This window comes from Mytilus trossulus, chromosome 10 (genome assembly GCF_036588685.1).
Source record: "Mytilus trossulus isolate FHL-02 chromosome 10, PNRI_Mtr1.1.1.hap1, whole genome shotgun sequence".
NCBI classification, from domain to species: domain Eukaryota; kingdom Metazoa; phylum Mollusca; class Bivalvia; order Mytilida; family Mytilidae; genus Mytilus; species Mytilus trossulus.
This window is the reverse complement of record NC_086382.1, coordinates 63409693-63431577: the sequence shown is the minus strand read 5'-3', so window position 1 is coordinate 63431577 and position 21885 is coordinate 63409693. Positions and strand designations below refer to the sequence as shown.

At 31.9% G+C, this 21885-nt stretch overlaps 1 protein-coding gene across 2 annotated transcripts; it reads left to right on the top strand.

Annotated features, from left to right (window-relative positions):
* Positions 1 to 4625: 4625 nt before the first annotated feature.
* Positions 4626 to 19954, top strand: LOC134688367 (5'-nucleotidase domain-containing protein 1-like). Of its 2 annotated transcripts, none has more exons than XR_010101802.1 (12): positions 4626 to 4821; positions 7803 to 7894; positions 8883 to 8954; positions 9354 to 9466; positions 12046 to 12134; positions 12930 to 13011; positions 14281 to 14455; positions 16008 to 16096; positions 16950 to 17068; positions 18248 to 18414; positions 18656 to 18830; positions 19578 to 19761. XR_010101802.1 is itself a non-coding variant. In XM_063549029.1 (12 exons), the coding sequence occupies exons 1-12, from the start codon at positions 4660 to 4662 to the stop codon at positions 19667 to 19669; spliced, it is 1446 nt and encodes a 481-aa protein (XP_063405099.1). In that variant the 5' UTR covers positions 4626 to 4659; the 3' UTR covers positions 19670 to 19954. The 2 variants fall into 2 exon arrangements, 1 of the variants encoding a protein (XP_063405099.1); XM_063549029.1 differs by having other exon boundaries at positions 18637 to 18830; positions 19578 to 19954.
* Positions 19955 to 21885: the final 1931 nt, after the last annotated feature.

Here is a 21885-nt window from a genome sequence, read left to right as displayed (position 1 = left end):
TTGAAGTCCGAGTAATCTCGGACGCATATCAGTGACTTAATTCGCCAGCCGGATAATATAATTCTGATTACTTCCAGAGGGAAAATTACAGGCACAAATGGTTAGGCAACAATAATTAATGTCAGTCGCCAGATTCTCCCATGTCGTTGGGGAGTGGTGCACTTCGATCCGTTTGTGGTAGCAAATGGTGATTCCACAACTTTCTATAAATGGGATTTGGGGGGTCACTGACTGCCATAACAGAGAGCCCCGCTAAAGTCTTCTTCTAATGTTTACCTGTATAATTAACCATTTTTTTCACATGAAAAAGGAGGAGGACTGGATCCGCCTATGGTAGCGATGAGCCTCCAAGACAGACATAGGGAATACACATATATTCTTTTTATTTTGCCTTATTGAAGTATGTCCTTTTTCATGAAGTTATGAATAGTTTTGACAAAAATATGATCGACATAAAACCCACTGAGACGATTAACCACCATCAATATGGCCATGGCCAGTAAAAATATTGGGTCTGCAAAATTGATTTGTTTACCCCTAGACTAGTCCAAATAATTATGACGTCTGGCAAGGCTATTTTAATTTTTTTCTGAGACGCCGTAGGAAGGCGTCCCAGAAACTACGGCGTCCCAGAAAAAAATTAAAATAGCCTTGCCAGACGTCATAATTATTTGGACTACCCCTAGACAACCTTTAGGAAAATCATTAAAATGCATCACTGGTAAGAGTCTGAGTTCAAGAAAAATAAAGTATGAAAAACTTAATTTAAGATTGATTTTCGGTCTAGAAAAATGAATGTGTTGTTTGCCTCTTTTTTGCAAGGGTCTAAAACTAGTTAACTTGTGCCCGTCCGAGATTACTTTAGAGACTTGACTTCCTACGCTCATGAGCTCGTCTTGCAAAACAGCCGTTTGAAGTATGAGCAATATCTGAGTAATGGTATGATTGCTAATGAGACAACTCTCCACAGGACTGAGACCCAATAATATTAGCACTAACATGACTAAGCAGTTTACAATTAAATGTCAGCATATGGCCTCCAACAATGAACAAAATGTAAATATCGCTTTAAGAGTTTTGTGTTCTAAGACTAGGCTAAAATTAAAACAAAACACACAAATTAATGTGTTATTAAACCGAATACAATCTTAGATGGGAATTAAATTTCACGAAAGTCACTAAATACATGTAGGATGTATTTCTAAATAAAAACATCGCTGAAATTGAACACTTTTCTCCCTTTCATAATGTACAGTATAGACCTGGATGTTGTTCCATAAAATTTCAATTGAACTATAGTGCATGGTTCATATGTGTTTTGAATAGGTTTTAACGACTACGCAGAAACAACAGACATACATTGGTGTTGAATACTTAATTTAAAAGAAGTTTAAATGAAGATTTTCTTCGAATAATAATGCGTTTTCTCGTAGGGAAGGGGTGTGCAAGTATTTTATTTTTAATATCAACCACGAGTGAGAAAGCAATCTTTAAATTTAATTCTACATCATTATGACATCATACATTGATATTTACTTTCTGTTCCCGGAGTGTTGTGATGTTACAACGAAAAATTATATTTGATAATCTTTCATATAATTATTATTTCTCTTTTCAGCATTTGTAAAGAGTAAAGAAGTGGCTTCACCTTTCTGGTTACTATTCATGTGTTGTGTATTAATGTATCGCAATACTTTATAGTTATTAGACAGGTTAAACTCAGACGACGAATCATCCAAACAGCACCAGATCATTTGTGATTCCAGCTGATTTCAAATTACTAGCAATACATGATAATAGAAAGTTTGAAAGTTCCAGTTCGTGTAACTGATTTGATTAAATGATTAACAAATATTGAAATATCAAAATACAGAAAAAAGATACAAGTTTAATAATGATTGTAATAAAAAAAAAGTTTTGTTAATGAAATGAAAGACTCCAGTACTAAAAGATGCTGACATACTGTACTGACACATTGGAAGATGAATACAGCAAGTCCAGATATACTGACAATATCCAGTAGGGCAAGCTGACCAAGGTTCGGAAAGTATCACTTTTCATTACGGCCTTGCCGTTGAACTTGCATGTGGATCAAAGACACTGCACCAGTATCGATAATAGATTTTTTTTAAATATTGCATTGTGGTACATGTTTTATGGTATACAGACAATAGTGCGGGAAACAAATCTCCTTACTTTATACATTAAATGCACCTCATATTTAGCATCTTCATAAAGGTACAGTCTCCAATCTGTTTTGTAGAGTGTATGTCCTGGATGACTTAGTTAATCAGACATTCCAAAGTTTGATGGTCATTGGGCAATTGCATTAAGCTTATTTTCAAAAAAATATTCTATGAACATTCGAAACATGAGCAGATTTGAAAATTGTAGTCCTGATGTCATATATAAATGTATTGTCTCGAGACCATTATACATGTAGTCAATACAATGTATACATCATGTCTTTCATAATGGTAATCAAAGTCAGAAAAATAACATTAAAATTGGCTTATTATTGGAAACTTACCGATAGTACATTGACATAGTCTTATAAATATCACAAATTGTTAACATCAGCATTCACATGGTAAACTGGCACTTTACAATTCAGACTCAGTTTGTTGAATTGGTCAAGTATACATTTCACACTCTGACCTATGATGTCACATTCTCAATATGCATTAAACTGGCCACTGGATAAAAAATATAATCTTCCCGGCATTCATCAGTAGCTTTTTTTTATGTTTACTTGATTGTTTTAAAATGCATTCAACACACATCAAAACCTTAGGAAATGTTCTGGGTGTTATATTGGTGGCTTAATACTTAAAACAATAGATTAGGAAGCAGCATTTAAATTCGTATTTCATACTGAAAAATGGTGCATGGTTGTGATGCCTGAATCCCTATATTTTGGCATGCCAACATCCAGATATATTAGGATGCCAACATCCAGATATATTGGGATGCCAACATCCAGATATATTGGGATGCCAGCATCCAGATATGTTGAGATGCCAGCATCTCGATATATTGGGATGCCAGCATGCAGATATATTGGGATGCCAGCATCCGGATATTTTGGGATGCCAGCATCCAGATATATTGGGATGCCAACATCCAGATATATTGGGATGCCAGCATCCAGATATGTTGAGATGCCAGCATCTCGATATATTGGGATGACAGCATGCAGATATATTGGGATGCCAGCATCCGGATATTTTGGGATGCCAGCATCCAGATATATTGGGATGCCAGCATCCAGATATTTTTGGATGCCATCATCCAGATATATTGGGATGCCAGCATCCGGATATTTTGGGATGCCAGCATCCAGATATATTGGGATGCCAGTATCCGGATATATTGGGATGCCAGCATCCGGATATTTTGGGATGCCAGCCTCCAGATATATTGGAATGCCAGCATCCGGATATTTTTGGATGCCAGCATCCAGATATATTGGGATGCCAGCATCCGGATATATTAGGATGCCAGCATCCAGATAAATTGGGATGCCAGCATCCGGATATATTGGGATGCCAGCATCTGGATATTTTGGGATGCCAGCATCCAGATATGTTGGGATGTCAGTTTCCGTATAGGTTGGGATGCCAGAATCTATAAATAATTGGAAGCCAGCATCCAAACGTTGAGGTATGCAATGAACTTCAATATGAAATTAAAAGAATTACATCAGCATCTTTCAAAGGTGGAGATGCAATTTTAATTTTGTTCTTCATTATCCGCATACACTTTTCTTGAATATGCCATATACAGAAATAAGAAGTGCTTTTTATACAAAACAATTTCACAACTACAAAAGTTATTAATATAATCGAGAGAGCATCCACAATCTTTGAGAACCAATAAAATCTATAATGCAGCATCTACTATTCATAGAAATAAATGAATCAGTATGATTTTTTGTAAAATGAGCACATGTTGGTACTAAAACAAATGCAATATAGTAGTAATATTCCAAATATGGAACATGGCCGTAACATTTTCTCTGGACATTGAAATATTTAGTAGAATACATCATAATTTTACCTTAAAAGTTCAAAAATTGTCAAAAAATTCTCTTTTAGCATATGAGAATTACAAATTTTAGTTGAGAACTCATTCTAGATAAATTATGCAAATTTGTTCTACCTTTGTGAAACATTTTATAATTAAAGTTGGGTATATATTGATTGCGAGTAACTTACATACTAGTTAATGGGACTTTATTTCACAAGGTTCTGTGAAATATGATACGGCAAATATATACCGGCACATACTATCCACATAACACAGATAGAATTTCATCCTCTGGAAAAATTCTACCTGTGAAATACCATGCCTGGAAAAAAAATACCGTGACAAATTATCCTCAGAGAGGAAGAAATAAACCGTTACATATTCACCATCATGATTACGAGAATTTTTGGATAACAGTAATAAATTTTTATCAATAAAAATAAAAATATGAATAACATGCATTTTTGCATTTATCTTTTTTCATCTGTTCTCAAAACAATTGTATTATCCACCAACTTTAAAAATAAATACCATGGCCGTACGACTTTAAAAATGTGACCTAAACGACTGTGGCGGAACTGGCAGTGTGGCCGAAATGTCCTGTATCATTTTACATGGGAGATAACTCTAATGTTTCAGCCGACCAAACATTTCATCACACGAAAGTTATTTTGCCTCACTGCACCACACCGCCAGTTTAAAGACATGACATTCTGTTTGACAGATTATGATGCTTATGGTTTTGACTTAGATCACACCCTTGCTAAATATAAACTTACAGAACTTTGTCGTGTAAGAAAAAAATAAGTAACTAACAGCTCAACACAGTTGAACACTGTAGGCACTTGTGTCTAAACCCCCACCCCCATTATATCTTAATTAACATGCGTAAGGGGGTCTATATAACTCAACGTACCTAACTCGTATATTTGAGAAATATCACCTGGACGAGAGCTTCGGGTGCATTTCGTTATCCCATAAAAACTACATTGAATTATAGTCAAAATTATATAAAAGAGGGGGGATAGGAGGGGTCCTGATCCCGAAATCCCGGACTTAAAAAAACGAAATCCCGAGGTCCCAAATTTAAATAAAGTAAATCCCGACGTCCCGAAATCCGAAATAAAGGATTCCTGGAGCCCGAAAGGGTCAATCCCGAAATCCCGAGCTTAAAAACACCCCATCCCGGAGTCCCGATAAAGGTTCTATCCCCCCTCATAAAACCAAGGATGTATATTGGATGGAGATCAATACATGGCCTTTTCCATATCAGCCTGGGTATCATCCCGAGACCCCCATATCAGGCCAAGACAGAGTTCAGGTGCTGATATAGGTCGAGGGATGATACCCAGGCTGATATGGAAAAGGCCATGTATTAATCGCTTTATCATATACTTCCGACAATACAGTTGGGAAAGCCAGTGACATTGAAGAGCTCCTTCCGGTGGTCCCGCAGGAAAGTGGAGATAGTTTTATGTAAGGAAAATAAAGAAATGCAATAACTAAAACAGTCAAAAACTTATTAAAGGAGTTAAATTATGAAACAAATATACTATAATTGTCCAACAACAGCATCGCCGCTACCTTCATATATATTTATGGTAACATTTCCTATAGAGGCATTTTGAAACATTGAAAATTTGAAAGAGTTTTATGATCATTATTACTCCATGTTTGTTGTACTATAAAATGATTCATACTTGTCAATGGCATTTTGTTAGCAAGTACTAAACTATCCCCACAAAAGTTCCTGTAAATTTCGACGTCGTCATAAAAAATGTCTGACCTCTCAAAGGAAAGGAACAAACCGATACGGGAAACACCAGAAGTAACTTGCACGAGATGGCCATGCACTATTATTGGTTTTGTGCACGAGATGCACCTGATATGGGTTATCAGCCCGGGTGGGAAATTATAGCTTGTGTACTTCCTCTCATTACACATATGCAAAAGCTATCATATCAATGCTAAGTATATGATAAACATTAGTTATACGCCCTTGATATAACACACCTATTTCTGTTATCCAAATCATTCATAATAGGCCTTCTAAGCACGTCATTCAACCATTAATTATTTTGTCTTCATAAAGCCTTTGAAAATATAATGTTGTAACTTGAATGATCTGGTGAATAATTTTAACTATAATAAGTATTTCCTCCAAACCTGTTACTTTTTCTCTATATAGATATGATCGTCCTGATACATGTAGTAAATTTGGGGTAAAAAAATGACTGTATGACCCCGTCCTTATCCAAATGATACTTATAAAGTCTGAATGACATATATCATTGTATATTGCTGACTTTAAAACATTGATTATTTAAAAATTATTTAAAAATAATACTTTCCTGAAAAAAAATACATTTTTCAATTGTTTTACAAAAACTAAATGTAAACACTGTGCATCATCGTACAGTGGATATAGGAAGTAACCAAGCGGACGTGAGCGATTTTGACCTTACAAAGTAACAAAAAAATTTGTTTTGTTCACATAATACCAATATAATTGTTGTTTCAAGAAATGATTTGGTCTCATTATTTTCCCAAAACAAGTATGATTACTTAAAACATACTTGACAAAGAAGTTGGCACTCGTCTCATCTGGTATAATTCTATATTCATTGCAACTCTTTTTTTGATAGAAGGCCACTGTGTGTGTGTGTAATAAGTATAGCTGTTTTAATAATTGGCTTTGAAATCTTTCATACATATGTTAATTTTCTATATTTTATTCTGAAAAGAGAGTTGTGTACAGTGTTTAGCTGACCACATAAATCCTTCTGTACGGTGCATACACAAAAACTTTATTTTCATACTCGTTTATTACCCAAACAATTTCAAGGAATGAGTAATCACAGGTAGGTTTATGATTAGTAACTTTTACTTTTGCCCTGTATAAGCCTTCTTTCAGATAAAACATGTAAATGTCTCTGCAACTGTATGGAAATTGAAAGTTGGTGTTGACATTCAAAAGTATTGAGAATGAACAAGTTAATTGTTCTTATTAGAATATCAAAGTTGTTTTATAAAAAGGAAAAAATTGATGTGAAAATTACTTGGGAGCAGGAATTTCAAATGATGAGAAATGTACATTTAACAATGATAAAGCAAAACAAAGATTTTCGTTACAATGTAATTTCAAAATGGATCATGCCCGCTTGGTTAGTACCTATATATATCCACTGTACTGATGATACACAGTGGAAAAAGTACAGCTTCCTTTCAGTTTATTAAAGGAAAGACATCTTTTCTTAACTGATTGAAGATACCTGAGGCTTATAATTGGTACCTATCACATTGTTATCGGTTTATTAGTTACACAGTGTGCAATTGTCCTAATACAAGAATTTTATTGACCCGATAAATTCCGTATATTAGGACAATTGAACACTGTGTAACGAAATTTATCCTGATTTTGTTATATGACATATTATAATATTCAAATAAATATTAGGACAATATCAACAAATATATTTTAGATATTTAATCTTAAACTGTGAATTTTGTTTTTTTATTAGGTCAATGGTATCAAGGAGATAATTTCAATTGACGTAATAAATAAGGGAGATAATTCCAATTGACGTGATAAAAAATTATACTGAAATTTATTAGGACAATATCAGCCAATCAAATTGCGAGAAATTACTCTAAATGGGGATAAATATATTTACATTACAAAGACAATCTTTACTTTTATTTAATCTGTGTTTTCATTAATCCAAACTCAACAGATCTATATTATACCTCTAGTCATTTTATATTCTTTTCAGCTTGCATATGAAGGAGCATGTGAAGCACTCATCAAGACAAAAGGTTATGATAAAAAACTCAAAGATGACATAGCTTTGCATAAAGATTTCATGTAAGTATACTAGACATGCTAGAGTGATCCCCCTTGGAACACACAATATTTTGATACTTTTAGTATTAATTGTGCAGTGAGATTGTTTAAATGTTATTCTTTGTTGTATCTTTACTATTATTGACTAATTCTCATAATCAAGCTTTCTTTCAAAATAAAATATTTTGTATTTCGTTGTAAGCTATATATATGTGGGACTTTTTGTGGGTTCTTTGATGAAAAATGTCTAGATGAAGGCAATGCTGTCTGATGATTTTACTCATAAACCATAAACAATGTTGATATGCTTGGCAATAGGTTATTTAGGGTAAATTTGTGACAGCTGCTCAAAAAGTTCATGGAATTATTATTTCTTTGTACATGTTGTACTGTTGTAATGACAAATCAGTTTGCTGCATGTGTTTTTGAATGAACAGACTATTACATATATACACGTAGTTATTCGGTTATGACTACATATGGTTCTCTGAAAATGAACAGGTCAATTAGACAATACATGAATATATATATGTACAAATTTTATATAGATAATATCAGCTAAGAAACAGGTGTATTGCAAGCTTTTGAATATTCTCAAAGACTCCATGTTGATGACCATACTTTGACCTATAATTGTTTTTGTCTTTTACAAATTGTGACTTTGGATTTAGAGTTTTCACATTGGCACTCAAGCTACTTTTTCATATATATATATATCAATTTGAATACTTTGATATTGGTATAAATCATTGCACACAAAACATCAGTACACAGCAGATTATATCATTTATTTTTCGTTCTAAAATGGTGTTTGGAATATTTAAGATAACACTAAACATAGACATGATATATATCTTAAAAGTAACCTACCTGCCAACATTTCAAAATTGCATTTTGGAGCTTTCATCAAGTTCATGAGGGAAATCCCCCTCAAATAGTGACAATTGTCAGGTATGTAGTTACTATATTCTGGCAATTTATACTTATATTTGATATCATTATTTTACAGCTGTAAAGGATTGTTTTTGGATGCAGATAAAGGAAACATTCTTAAACTGTCTCATGACGGTAAAGTTTTGAGGTAATTTTTAAATATCACTTATGTCAGTTTTTCAATGGACGATATTAAACCCTGAAATGTCTTAATTTTTTTATTTCATGAATATTCTGGAAATCATTAGTTAAAAAGTTAGATATATAGTATTAAAAAACTTCTCTATTTCTATATAATATCCATAACAGTCAAGTATTCATGTAATCCTTGTACAACTTTCTCTAAACTTTTGATGAAAAGAAATATGTGTGAATTTTTCATCAATTCTTTTAAAAGATAATACAGTTTTTTTTAGTGTGAGACCTAATTTTTTTTAACAGGATAAAAAAAGGAAAAAAAAAGTGCTTTTTACTTTTTTTGTTGGTGTTGTACAGGCGGCTCCTGGGAATGCAGGGATACTTATGATTTCCGGAATTTGTTTTTCAGAGCAAGTCATGGGACAAAAATGTTAACAAAAGATGAATTAAAGAAGACATATGGAGCAGATTTACACTGGGAACATTTCCAGGAGGCTAAAGATAATGTCAAAAGTTCTGATGGTAATTATTATACAGTGAAACTTAAATGAGAATATCTTTCTCAAAATGTTAGAACTTAATTTTTTAGTGAATTCAGAAATTATTGCAAGGTTTTTATTATTGCGAAAAATGTGACAGAGTTGTAAACGCAATAATTTAAACACGCATTTTGAAATGTTTCATTTGCATTAAACAGGATTTTCTCAAAATTGTTATAAATACAATGGCATTTAAGTCTTAAATGACAAAATTGCAATAATAAATGCACGCAATAATTTGTGTATTTACAGTAATGTGTTTAGTCTCCTAGTTGTTTATTTGTCCCCGACCAATGAAGTCAAAGGGGACTTTATGTTTGCACTCTGTCCTCCTTTCAAATCAGTTTTCCACACTTTCTTTCTTTGTGCTTGAAGCTTGTTTTAGCCAAGGCTCTGTGATGAAGGCCATACTTTGACCTATAATGGTTTACTTTTACACATTGTGACTTGGATGAAAGAGTTGTTTCACTTGTACTCATACCTCATCTTCTTATTTCTAATTAATAAACACGATGTAAGGGAAACAGAATAAAAAAATAATAATTTGTATGTGTCAATTTAAATGGAAAGCTCCCTTGAACATATGTGGAGAAGGACAGAACTAAGATTTTGAATCTATATGTAAATATCAACAGTTGAACATTGATTGATTATTATAGATTTTACCACTGCATCGAGTGTGATACGATGTTTATCCACTCGAGCCAGTTAAATTTTCAAATTTAAAAGCTGAGCGTTTTAAATATTTAAAATTTAACTGTCGAGAGTGAATAAATATCGTATTACAAGAGATTTGGTGGTGGAATCTGTTTCTCTAATGATTTTCAAACAAAACACAGACAAACTTTTTCCTTCTTTGCAACTGATCTGTAAAAACATGTGTTCTTTCTATGTGACATCATCAGGCATGGTGGCCTTTTTTCATGCCGTCACAATAGGAAATTCAGAGGAAAGCAAACAATTCGACGTCATAATCGGATTTCAACCAATGAAGTACAGTGAAACCTGTCCAAACCGAACACCCACGGGACTTTGCGTTTTGCTCGGTTTTCACAGGTGCTCGGATTGTAGAAGTAAACAGAAGTCGACATCAAAATAATTTTGGGCATTTACTGACAAGGGATTATAGGTGACACAACAGACGACAGTTTATTTTTGTGTTGATTTAGTTGTAAATGTAAAAATAAAGAAGATCAAGATAGCCGTTTTAATGTGCTACATGTTTGTTTATGAATCATACGCCACCCCGTCAATCAAGCTCGTCGTTGGGAGATGTCCGACGTGGAACAATTTTACCTTTTAGAAATAATTTTTAATCCATTAAATGCACTGACCAATTCAGATTCACAGTCACAGTCACTGTCAAATTACGATTCCGTAGTTGAATAGGGAACGTCATTGTACACCCGAGTTATCGGACTAAACTGGTCACCCGCTGATTGATACTTCAGCACACGATAACAGTGAAACAACAGCAGGGGTCCAGTTTATTCTCGGACTTTATCGTTGCTTAATAGCTAATGGAAGTCTTCGGGAGCACGAATGAAATATATGAGGCCTCTTAAGGGACTCCAGAAATCGAAATTCATTGACCTTGTTGTGTTCCGCGACTTCTTAATCCAGTGAAAGGCTTTAAAACTATTATTTAATTCAAGACTTTAGCTACAGAATGTCAGTTGCAATTTTGTGGCCGTAATTATTTAATTGATCTGTGGGAAAGTTCCTTTCTTGTCATTATCGGCGATGGGGGAAGCTGACCAGTTGAACGTTTCTTTATAAAAAAAATCACTTTATACATGACACAGACATGCTAATTAGTTTGTAATAACAACTCACAAGTTCATTAAACCTCAAATACCCTCCGGGAAACTCTGCCATTCTGTGTTTGTTTAATTAAATCATGCAAATCATTAATAATATTTTATTGTTTTGATTTGTATTGATCGATTTTGACAGGTAATTTTTAGATACAAATTACCTAACGAGCATTCAAAAAGCGTTCGGAATTCGGTGTTGACAGGGTTCATTTTTTTTCAGGTTAGATTAACGTTAAATGATAGGGAAATTTTGTGGGACTTTGAAAACTGTTCAGTTTTAACTGAAATTCGGTTTTATCAGGGTTCGGTTTACCCAGGTTTCACTGTATTGAGATCAAACGAACCACACATTGATTAAACTTTTTTATACAATGGGTGCAGAAAGGGATAAATTCATGAAGAATTAGAGAATCATGATTATAGATTAAATTTTAGTTGATATAGGAAAAGAAAAGTTGCATAATTATTAGCGTTGAATTGGCTTCTATTCTGAAAAAAAAAGTAAAATTTATAGATGTGAATTATATCCTGTACTTCATATTCATACTTCTACCTATGATATTACAATAGCTAATAGTTGATGTTCCCATATATATGGATTTTAACTCTAAATTTTTCTGATATCAAATTAAAGTTGAAAGCAAAACCATATACACATATATATCAAATGTACAACACAGTTGTCTTCCTATAGCTGTTGAACTTTAAATATACAGTTATGGGAAATTAGCGCTTTATTTTACAGGTAAACTTAAATACAGATTTTTTGAGAATTACTTTGATATACCTTCTGCTGTATTGTGTGCCCATGTAGTAGATTACATTGACCAGAAGGTATGTTAATTAATTGTAAATCTTCTCATTAAATCAAATACTATGAATTCATTATTATTTGTTGGCTACCAGTTTTTGTTGGTTTTGTCAGTATAGGGAAACTACAGTTTTAAATGTTCAACAAATAAAATTGAGAATGAAAGGAGAAGGTGTCAAAGAGACAACAACCCGACTCTGGGAACAGTATATCTAACAGTTAATATATCTGATCAGCTTTTTAGTATAAAATTGATAAAACTCGGACTACCTGACACTTTGTCAGATTTATGGATTTTGGTAGGGTCTGACCGAGAACTATAAGAACTGCTTAATAAATTAAAAACATAATTCTGATCCTAAATAAAAACAAGTTTAATCACAAAGTAGCTATATTTTGACATAATTATAGCTATAGGATGACCAAAATAAGTTTGATTTATTTGATGTGAAGTGTTTTATAATATGGTTTTTGAATTTGGGAATGAAATCAGTGCCATTTTTCTATTACCCTGTTTGTATTCCGTACCATTCTGTGTTGAAATGAATCCGATTTTAGCAAATTTAAATTGACAGAATACAAGGTTGATACACTAGCATCACTTTAAAACTAGTTTGAATGACATTTTATTGATATTATTAGAAATTATTTGGATAATAGCTGGTACTTTTACACCATGTGAACTCTATAGTTATAGATCAAGTAATAATTTTGTTCCAATTCAATGATTATTTTACAGGAAGGGGACTATGTATTGCCATTTTGTTTTAGATGAGATATATTTAGAAGTGTACTAAATCAATTTTATATCATTTCAGGATGGTCCTCAAGAGAAATATACTTTTTGGCAAGATGTCTATGCCTCTTTAGGACATAATTATATACCTAAAGCCTTTGCAGGTATCAACACAATTTTAATTTATGTCGTCAAATTATTTTTACTTGAAAATAAACTACAAAACTCTAACCAGGAGACTCATAATGTTCCATTGATTATTACATTTAACTGAGCTGCATTGATTGCATACACGTCTCATAATTTGTGGTTAACTCAAATACGTCATTTCGATTCTGGAATCATGTCTTTCACCGGAATAGATTTACAATTTTGCATGCTTTTATCTCATTACCTACAAAATATTTTGTGCAGTATAAAATCAAACTTTTTCACCTGTTTGCTCAACATGTGTTGGAAATGACAATGCATACATTTTGTAACACGGTGTTGGAAGTCACATGACAGATTCATCTGAAAACTGTATCCCGGAACTCGCATATTGAAACTTATGTCTTAGATTCATCAACTGTATTGCTATTTATTCTGATCAGATAAGTTCTCAAACAAGTTGAAGGTAACTAGGGCTCTGTTTAAACTATATATTGTGCTTAATACTTTTTCCAAAAAGACATGTTTTAACCATCAGAAACAATTTAAACAAAACATTTTTATTGCTAGGATTTGTCTTCTTGATTGAACCAGTGGTTGCATGAGGATTTGAATATCTCAATTTTTATGCCCCACCGTAGAGGAGGTGGCATTTAGTTTAACCCATGTTAGTCAGTAAGTGGGTACGTCCCAACAGTTCTTTTCTGTTCTCTAAATTTAGTTTACCTCAACCAAATATTATAAAACTTTTACACAATGCTAATTACAACAAAATGTAAATCAAGTTTGAATTTTGGTTGTGGTCACTTTTACCATTCTAGAGTTATGCTCCTTTACCAATGAAAAAATTGCTGAATTTTACATTTCCCTTCTCTTCCTAACGTATAACCAACCAAATGGTATAAAAACTATACACAATGCCTATTACCATTAAATGCAGATCAAATTTGAATTTTGGTGTGGTCACTTTTACCATTCTAGAGTTATGCCCCTTTACAAATGGAAAAATTGCTGAATTTTTCATTTCTGTTATTTAACATTAGTCTGCCTCAACTTAACGTAAGAAATCTTATACACAATGTTTATTACCACAATATTCAGATCAAGTTGGAATTTAAGGTAGCATCAATTTTACAGTTTTTGAGTTATGTCCCTTTAAAATTCTGTATACAAGCAGGGGCATCATCTGTGTGCCATGGACACATTCCCCATTTAAAAAAAATTGTATGATACAAATATCCATAAATAATGTTTTCTTAATTCTTAAATTTCCTAATTTTCAGAGGAGACTGGTTATTTTTTCCCTTCACTTAAAAGAAATCCGGAGAAGTTTTTACAACCTTGTAGTGACGGTGTTAAACAATGGCTACTGGAGTTAAAAAAGCAGGGAAAAGTTGTCTTCTTAATGACATCATCAGCTCATGATTTTGCTACTACAGTTTTGAAGGTTGTTTTAGGGTAATTATTTGATTTATTCTTTTGTATTGATCAAGTAGGTAATTTAGATATAAGAATATGTGGTATGAGTGCCAATGAGACAATTCTCCATCCATGTCACAAAATGTAAAAGTAAACCTTTTTGTTATTTTATCCAAAAAATTATTTCAATATCAAGTTGATGTCATTAGCATAACTGTCTGAAAAAATATAAGATGATAAATAATCCTGAGTCAGTAATAATAAGAAACTTTTTAAAATAATAGCTGAAACAATTACCATGTACTTCTTGAATTATTAAAACACCCTTTACCCAATGCTAAAGCCCAAATATGGTTATATCACCAGGTCACATGTTTACCGTATAATGTAAAAATGTTTACCATAACATGTCAAAAAGTTAACTGTAACATCAACATTAGCTAAATATAGATAACTGTAACCATGGAAAATCCCACTGGGATTTTTCACCGGTTAACTCAACCGCTAGTCAACTCAACCCGGGTTACCATATCTATATAAATAGGGTGCAAACATTAATCCACCATTCTGCCTCTGATGAAGGTCCTTTATGGACTGAAACCGGTCAGGCTGTTAAACATCACCAGGCGCTGTTAATTATGTGTATTGGTATATATGCTATATTTTTATAATAGCTGAAACAATCATCGTCTTTATGTTCCTGAAAATAGTTTGCCATTTGAAGATCTCTTTTGAGAAATATTTTTAAAATGTTTAAAAATATTGTGTATTAACTATTATTGTTTAAATAAGAATTTTCTTTGATTTTGAGAGTATACATTTTATATATAGGCATCTATGCAGACTTTGCTTATCTATGCAGACTTTGCATAAACCAAATATACATGAATTAAATTTTTTCCTCAATTTACAAAAACTGTAATCCACGAAAATAAATAAATCTACAGTATAGGAATTGTATTTGAGTGCTCATGCAAACGAAACTTCAGACGAGTAATATGTTCATGTAGGATTAAACTTCCTGCTAACTTAAAATTCTTTGATATGGAAAAAAAACCCAATTTTGTTGGAATATGATAATGTAGTATATGAATGAAACTTTTGACTTTGCCACTTCAGCATCTGAATTTTTTTTTTTTATAATTCAACCAGTCTGTTTGCTAACCAATCTCTCGAAACCTAAGCATAAAAATTATCATCAAAATTTTAGTAGCCAGCTAAAAGATTGATAATAAAAAAAGATAATATCTCAGGTCAAATATTGGAGAGATTGATTATTATATAGGTCAGATAGACTTGCAACATTTAAATGAGAAGATTGCTATTTGTTGTACTGTGGATTCATTTATTTTCGTGGGTCTCAATTTTCGTGGATTGCTGAAAACTTGCAGTTTCGTGGATATTTGAATTCGTGGTTTTGCCAAGAGCCTAATGAAAATATGTTTATTTCGTTGAACATTTAAATTCGTGGTTCACCTATATCCACGAAACCCACGAAAATTGGTATCCAACGAATAATAATGAATCCACAGTAGTTTGCAGTCGCAACTTTGTTATGTGCCATGACATTATTCATTTTATATAATTCCAGATCAGATTGGCAACAATATTTTGATATATTTTTATTTAATGCAAAGAAGCCAGCCTTCTTCACTGATGGGAATTCATTTCTAGGTCTAGGTAAGCAAGGAAATAAAGTGGACAAAACCCTGAGATAGTCACATACTGTAAACCAACTTATTTTCGTGGATACATTAACTTTATTTCGCATTTAGCCTTTTCTATCTCAAATTGTGATGATCAAATTGAGCAATTGTCAAATTAACAGGACGAGGAAAGATCCGGGTTTTCGATTGTCACAATGATTTATATTCGTTTTATTTTTTTTCTTCTCGAGGAAGTTGTGAAAATGAATTACTCCCAAAATTAGTTGGTTTACAGTATATTACTAAAGATAGATGAAGTGAATAACTTAACAGTGTTTTTTCATATTTAGTTTTCTGATTTTGAAATAAAGATTTCGTCTGTTACTTACTAAGAGATTAATCCCTGGCAGTCAGGGTCCCATTACCAACAAAGCTTTACTTGGATCTGCATTCAGATGTGTCATTTCACAAGAATATTTTTCAAAAGAAAACATTACCAATTAACAAGTTTGTAATTTTTCCATGTATTATTCTGAATTTAGATAATAATTTTGTCTGTTGCTGGAACAAGCAGAACAAAAATAGTTTGAAAATTGGTTTAAAAATGTCTGATAATGTTGAGTATAATGAAAACAGTAATTTGATAATAAAATTATGTGCTTACAGAATAAGGTGTATTTGTGGAGTCAATAAATATTGGTATGTAGCTACCATATTTAACTTGTACTCATTTGCAAACTAGCAACAACTTAATCAGTGTTTTAATTACAGATTCAGATTCATATCAGTTGTTTGTCCCTAACTCAACAACTTTATACTAAATAAACCATTTCGTTATTAATATTAAAAGATTGTCTGAGATTTGATGAAAATCATATTTGTTTTAGATGGCCATTTTGAAACTACTCCTGTTACAGAATTACAAGCCAAAACATGTTATTCCATGGGTAATCATCCTGATCTCATGAAGTTTATATCACAGCAAACACAGAGAGTTAAACCTAAGGTAAAGTTTCATACTTGTTTCAAGGGAAATGTATGTATCAGTAACAAAACATTCCCAGGACCGTAGTTACAGAAAAAACTTCAATAATTTCAAACAAATTAAAAAATATTATTTTAAAGTGAAATCAGAATACAGCAGTTTTTGAAGGCTGACAAAATAGAGTATCCTAACTAATATATCTTAGAGGTATATATAGATTTCACCACTCAGTGGCATTATATAAAAGAGCAAGGCTTGACAAGTCTTTAAGATAAATAGAATTTAACTGTTGAGAGTGGAGTTATATTGGTTGAATCTGTTTCTCTAGTGATTTTATTCTACCATTTCAGAAAGTTGTGTTCTTTATATGCAAGGTTATCAGGCATGGTTGACGTCTTTCGTAAAATCACAATAGAAAATTTAAAAGAAAGCAAGAAAATTTGATTTCATAATAAGATTTCAACAAATCATTTGCCAAGAACAGATATTTCACTAGTCATGAGAGCAATTTATCAAAATCGGCTGGAAAATGTGAAAATATTGAAAACATTAGAGAAAATTTTGTTAATATTAGTACAAATGCATTGGAGTCTGAATTAAATACTGATCCTGTGACCCCACTTAGGTTTCAAGGATCTTACCACAGTGACTATTGGTTTTATTTCTGTACATGTAATTATAATATAAGTGAATTTTGGACAGGGCATATCATTATTACAAAGGATTTCTAAACCTCTTCAAATCAGAAACCAGAGTTTTTTGATGATTCTGTAGGCTTTATGAGATCCTTGTAAGAGAAGTGTTGTCATGGTATCTGTATCTCAATGCATTATATATCATTCCTTAGTGCTTGATCCGGCCTTAATAACTTACATCCAGACTTATAATCTATTACATATTTGACAGTTCTTATTTTTCTCTTCAGCTTTTATTTATAACAATTACAAATATATTAATCCATGCATGGGTATTCACTATGAATTCTCTATTCACCCAGTTATGTATTGATTGGTCAATGTTTTATTGTAAATTAAGATACCTAGAAAATCAAACAACATCAAACTTAAAACACAAATCAACCAAAACTATTAAGTTAAACGCAGAATAATGTGTGCAGAGTTTTATGTATTTTAATAATTTTCAGATAGTGTATTTTGGTGATTTGGTTTATGTTCTGACAGTTTCCCTGTTTTATTTTAGGTTGTGTATTTTGGTGATAGTTTATGTTCTGACAGTTTCCCTGCCAACAACTATGCTGGATGGGATGTAGTATTAGTGTTGGAGGAAATGGAAGCAGAGGGATATCACCTAACACCAAAAGATCTTGAATGTGATGATACAGCAACAGTCAAAAACCAAAAAGAGATGTAAGATTCAAAAATATTTTTATTGAGAATTTTTTTTTTTACTGATTTTAAGCGGGAAAAAAAAGCTTATGGTATTTCAAACTTAATTTTTGTTTCACATAATGTTTAGATTTTATTTTATCTTGAATGTCATGGTTTAGATCTTATTGTATTATGAATGTCATGGTTAAGATTAAGAAAAAAACAATTTAAGATTAGAACTTTAATATGTTTTACATAAAGGTATGATTTGTTTTTACAGGTTAATTTATATATTGATCCAGAAGAAGAGTCCTTCCTATTATCTAAGGGATGGGGCTCATTTTTCTATCACGAAGAAGAAGACGTAAAGCATGATAAACATATGAACACATTCTGGGGTCGTCTTATCAGCAAATATAATGCCATAGCTGTGCCACTTATAGAATATATAGCAGGTAGGTATCCAAACATATATATTTATCCTTCAATTAGCCAACTATTGTACAAAAAACAGGTATATAAATAAATTTTTGCTTTATTTGTACTTGTACTTGTACAAATAAAGTCTCCTGTTACCCAACTCCTATGTTGAGCAAGCTGTAATATGAATATTTCTGTTTCCTAACCAGTTGGTTTTTGGGTCCTCTTTGCAGTCTGCCTTTCAACTATGTCGATTTCTTTGAGAAATTACAGACAATGATTTTGATTTGGTAACTAAATTTTTAAGTTTTGGGAGTAATTTTAGGATAAACACAATATATTTACATTGTCAGTAAATATAAAATTTATTTGTACTCGGTACGAAACAGGAGAAAAGCTCAAAGGAGCTTCGCTTTTTTCGTCCTGTTTCTTAAGCTCATACAAATAAATTTTATATTTTCTGACAATGTACATATATTGGTATATATGGTCCTGTTTGTGAATGTTAAAGTAATAGGTTTAAAAGTTTGCCAAAACAGCTTTGCATCAGAAAATGGTTTTGACCCACGATATATAATGATTGACTCAAGTTATATTTATGATGCTTTAATGCAGAAAAAAATGTGCTTCATTAATTAATTTCTGGAAGTGCATGCCCCTGAGTGAAATATATGCAAAATTTAATAAACTTTCAATAAATGAAAAATCAACTTTATTATTTCAAGACCCATTTGATATCTCTATGTTGGATTGATTAACATGCATATTTCTCTTTATTCCAGGAATGCCTATTGATCATAAGTACAAAAGATTTAGTGATGGAGTGGGCAGTACAGATGGCTTTTCTCCTGCTAAGCCAAAACCTTTGTTATAAAAGGAAGACATTATAATGACAGAACATAATTTATGATAGATTTGGGATTGATGAATTAGGGCTGAATCTTTGAAGTACAATAAATAGAGTAGTATTTAAAAAAAAAAATCTCAATTTTCTGTGTTGCAAAGACAGAAATCCAAATGATCATAGATTACTAGTTATGTTTCAGTTAAATTTAATAAGTAATTTATATTGTTTTATTTATTTTAATGATATATACATGGAAACTTAAAAATACATCATAATTGGTATGAGCTATAAAGGAGCAAGTAGACCATAGGTTACTACACATGTAAAAACCTGGAACATTTTATGAAACTCAAACTTTAATTGCATCAACAGTTGTTGTTGAAATGTGTTTGCGTTTATTACCCTGCTCTAAAGGAAGAAACTATTGTTTGACATCTGGTATATACCTTCAACAGGGTACTGTTTTATCTATAACTGATTTTTGTTACATTTTAAGCGTGAATGTCTAGTCAAAGCTTGATATATGGCATCAACCTTTATCTAGATACATTGTGTTCCAAATTTTTAGTTTTCAAAGTTCTACTTTTTTTTTGCCAAATACTTATACTGAGTCCTTAACAACTTCAGTTCCTTCTATGTTCTTTGTACTGCTTCTAAAACTATAAGATCTGGAGTGGGGTCATAACTAGTGATCAATAACAGTTTTTATGATAGATAAAAAAGTCTGGAGTAAATTGTTAAATTAATAATGTGATTATATTATTTTTACTGTTTGATTCAAAACATTTCATGGCCGGGCTTTGGCTGTTGATTTATGAAACATAGACTGCATAATATAACCACATGTGATGGTGATATTCATCTTACTGTTATGCTCTTTATTCCATTATTTGATTTACTGAAAATATAAAGATTAGATTTTGAAAATGAAGATTGATTTGTCTAATAAGTTCAACTTTTTTTACATGGATCAAACACTATTTTACTTTAGGGAATTGATAATGTAAAACAATATGTTACCTTAAGTGAATGTGGAAATCATGAGTCCTTCATCTCCATTAAGTTGAAATCAGACAATCATGTTAACATGTGTACCAAAGTGTTTAGTGAGTTGTTTTGCTAGGTGCTATTTTTACTTGTTTTCATTGATTAATAAAATCCTTTAAAATCAAAACCACAAATGTTTTCAGCTGAATGATTTACATATTCAGAGTATTTATTAAACTTCTTGCACTGAAAACTAAAAATAATTCAATGTTTGATCATACTTATTAAACTCTAGTAACGTAAAAAAGAAGATGATGTAATAAAATCAACGGTACCAATTTTGTTGCACCAGATGCGCATTTCGACAATACATGTCTCTTCAGTGATGCTCGTCGCCAAAACATTTGAAATCCAAAGCATATATAAAAGATGAAGAGCTATAATCCAAAAGGTCCAAAAAGTATAGCCAAATTCGTGAAAGGAATCAGAGCTTTGCATGAGGGAGATACATTCCTTAATTTTTAATAATTTCTAATATTTTGTAACAGCAAATTTTAATAACACAAAAAATCCGTATTTTCATGCCAGTACTAAATTACTGATATTTGACGTACAATGTCTATAGTTCAGACTTTTAGGCAGTGTGGTCAACAATATAATCCGTGGGTATTGTTACATATCAAATGAATTTTAACCAATAGGTGCTAATTGGCTAACTAACTTAAGGTAATTGTGTTAATTATGAATTTACAAAAAAAGTTAATGCCTTTTACATTTGTGTTAACTATTATCTTCCTACTGCTGAATTTTTCACATAAAAAATCTCTTTACACTATATTAGTATGTAAGAGACACATTTTATTGAAAGGTGCTTGTATGCAGGAAAATATGTACCCTTTTTATTCTCTATATATTTGTTTTAATTTTGCCAGATTTTGTTTTATATATCTTTAGTTATTTTTTTGTAATTTACTGTGATAACTGGCAGGTTATGAATAAATTAGTTATGATTATACACATTGTATGTTTTTATTTATTTTATGGACTTAAATCGAATTCTAGAAACTAGATTCAATTCTTTTCTAATAAAAGATGCCGTGGTATAGAAGTTACTAACACAAAAGTTCCTTGTTTGATACCAGATCTGGGGAATAAATTTCAGGACATAATTTTTCGGCTCTAACTTGACACCATTTGAGGAATGATGATAGTCCATTGGAAGAAGACTATAAATGGCTGACTTGTATTTAGAGACA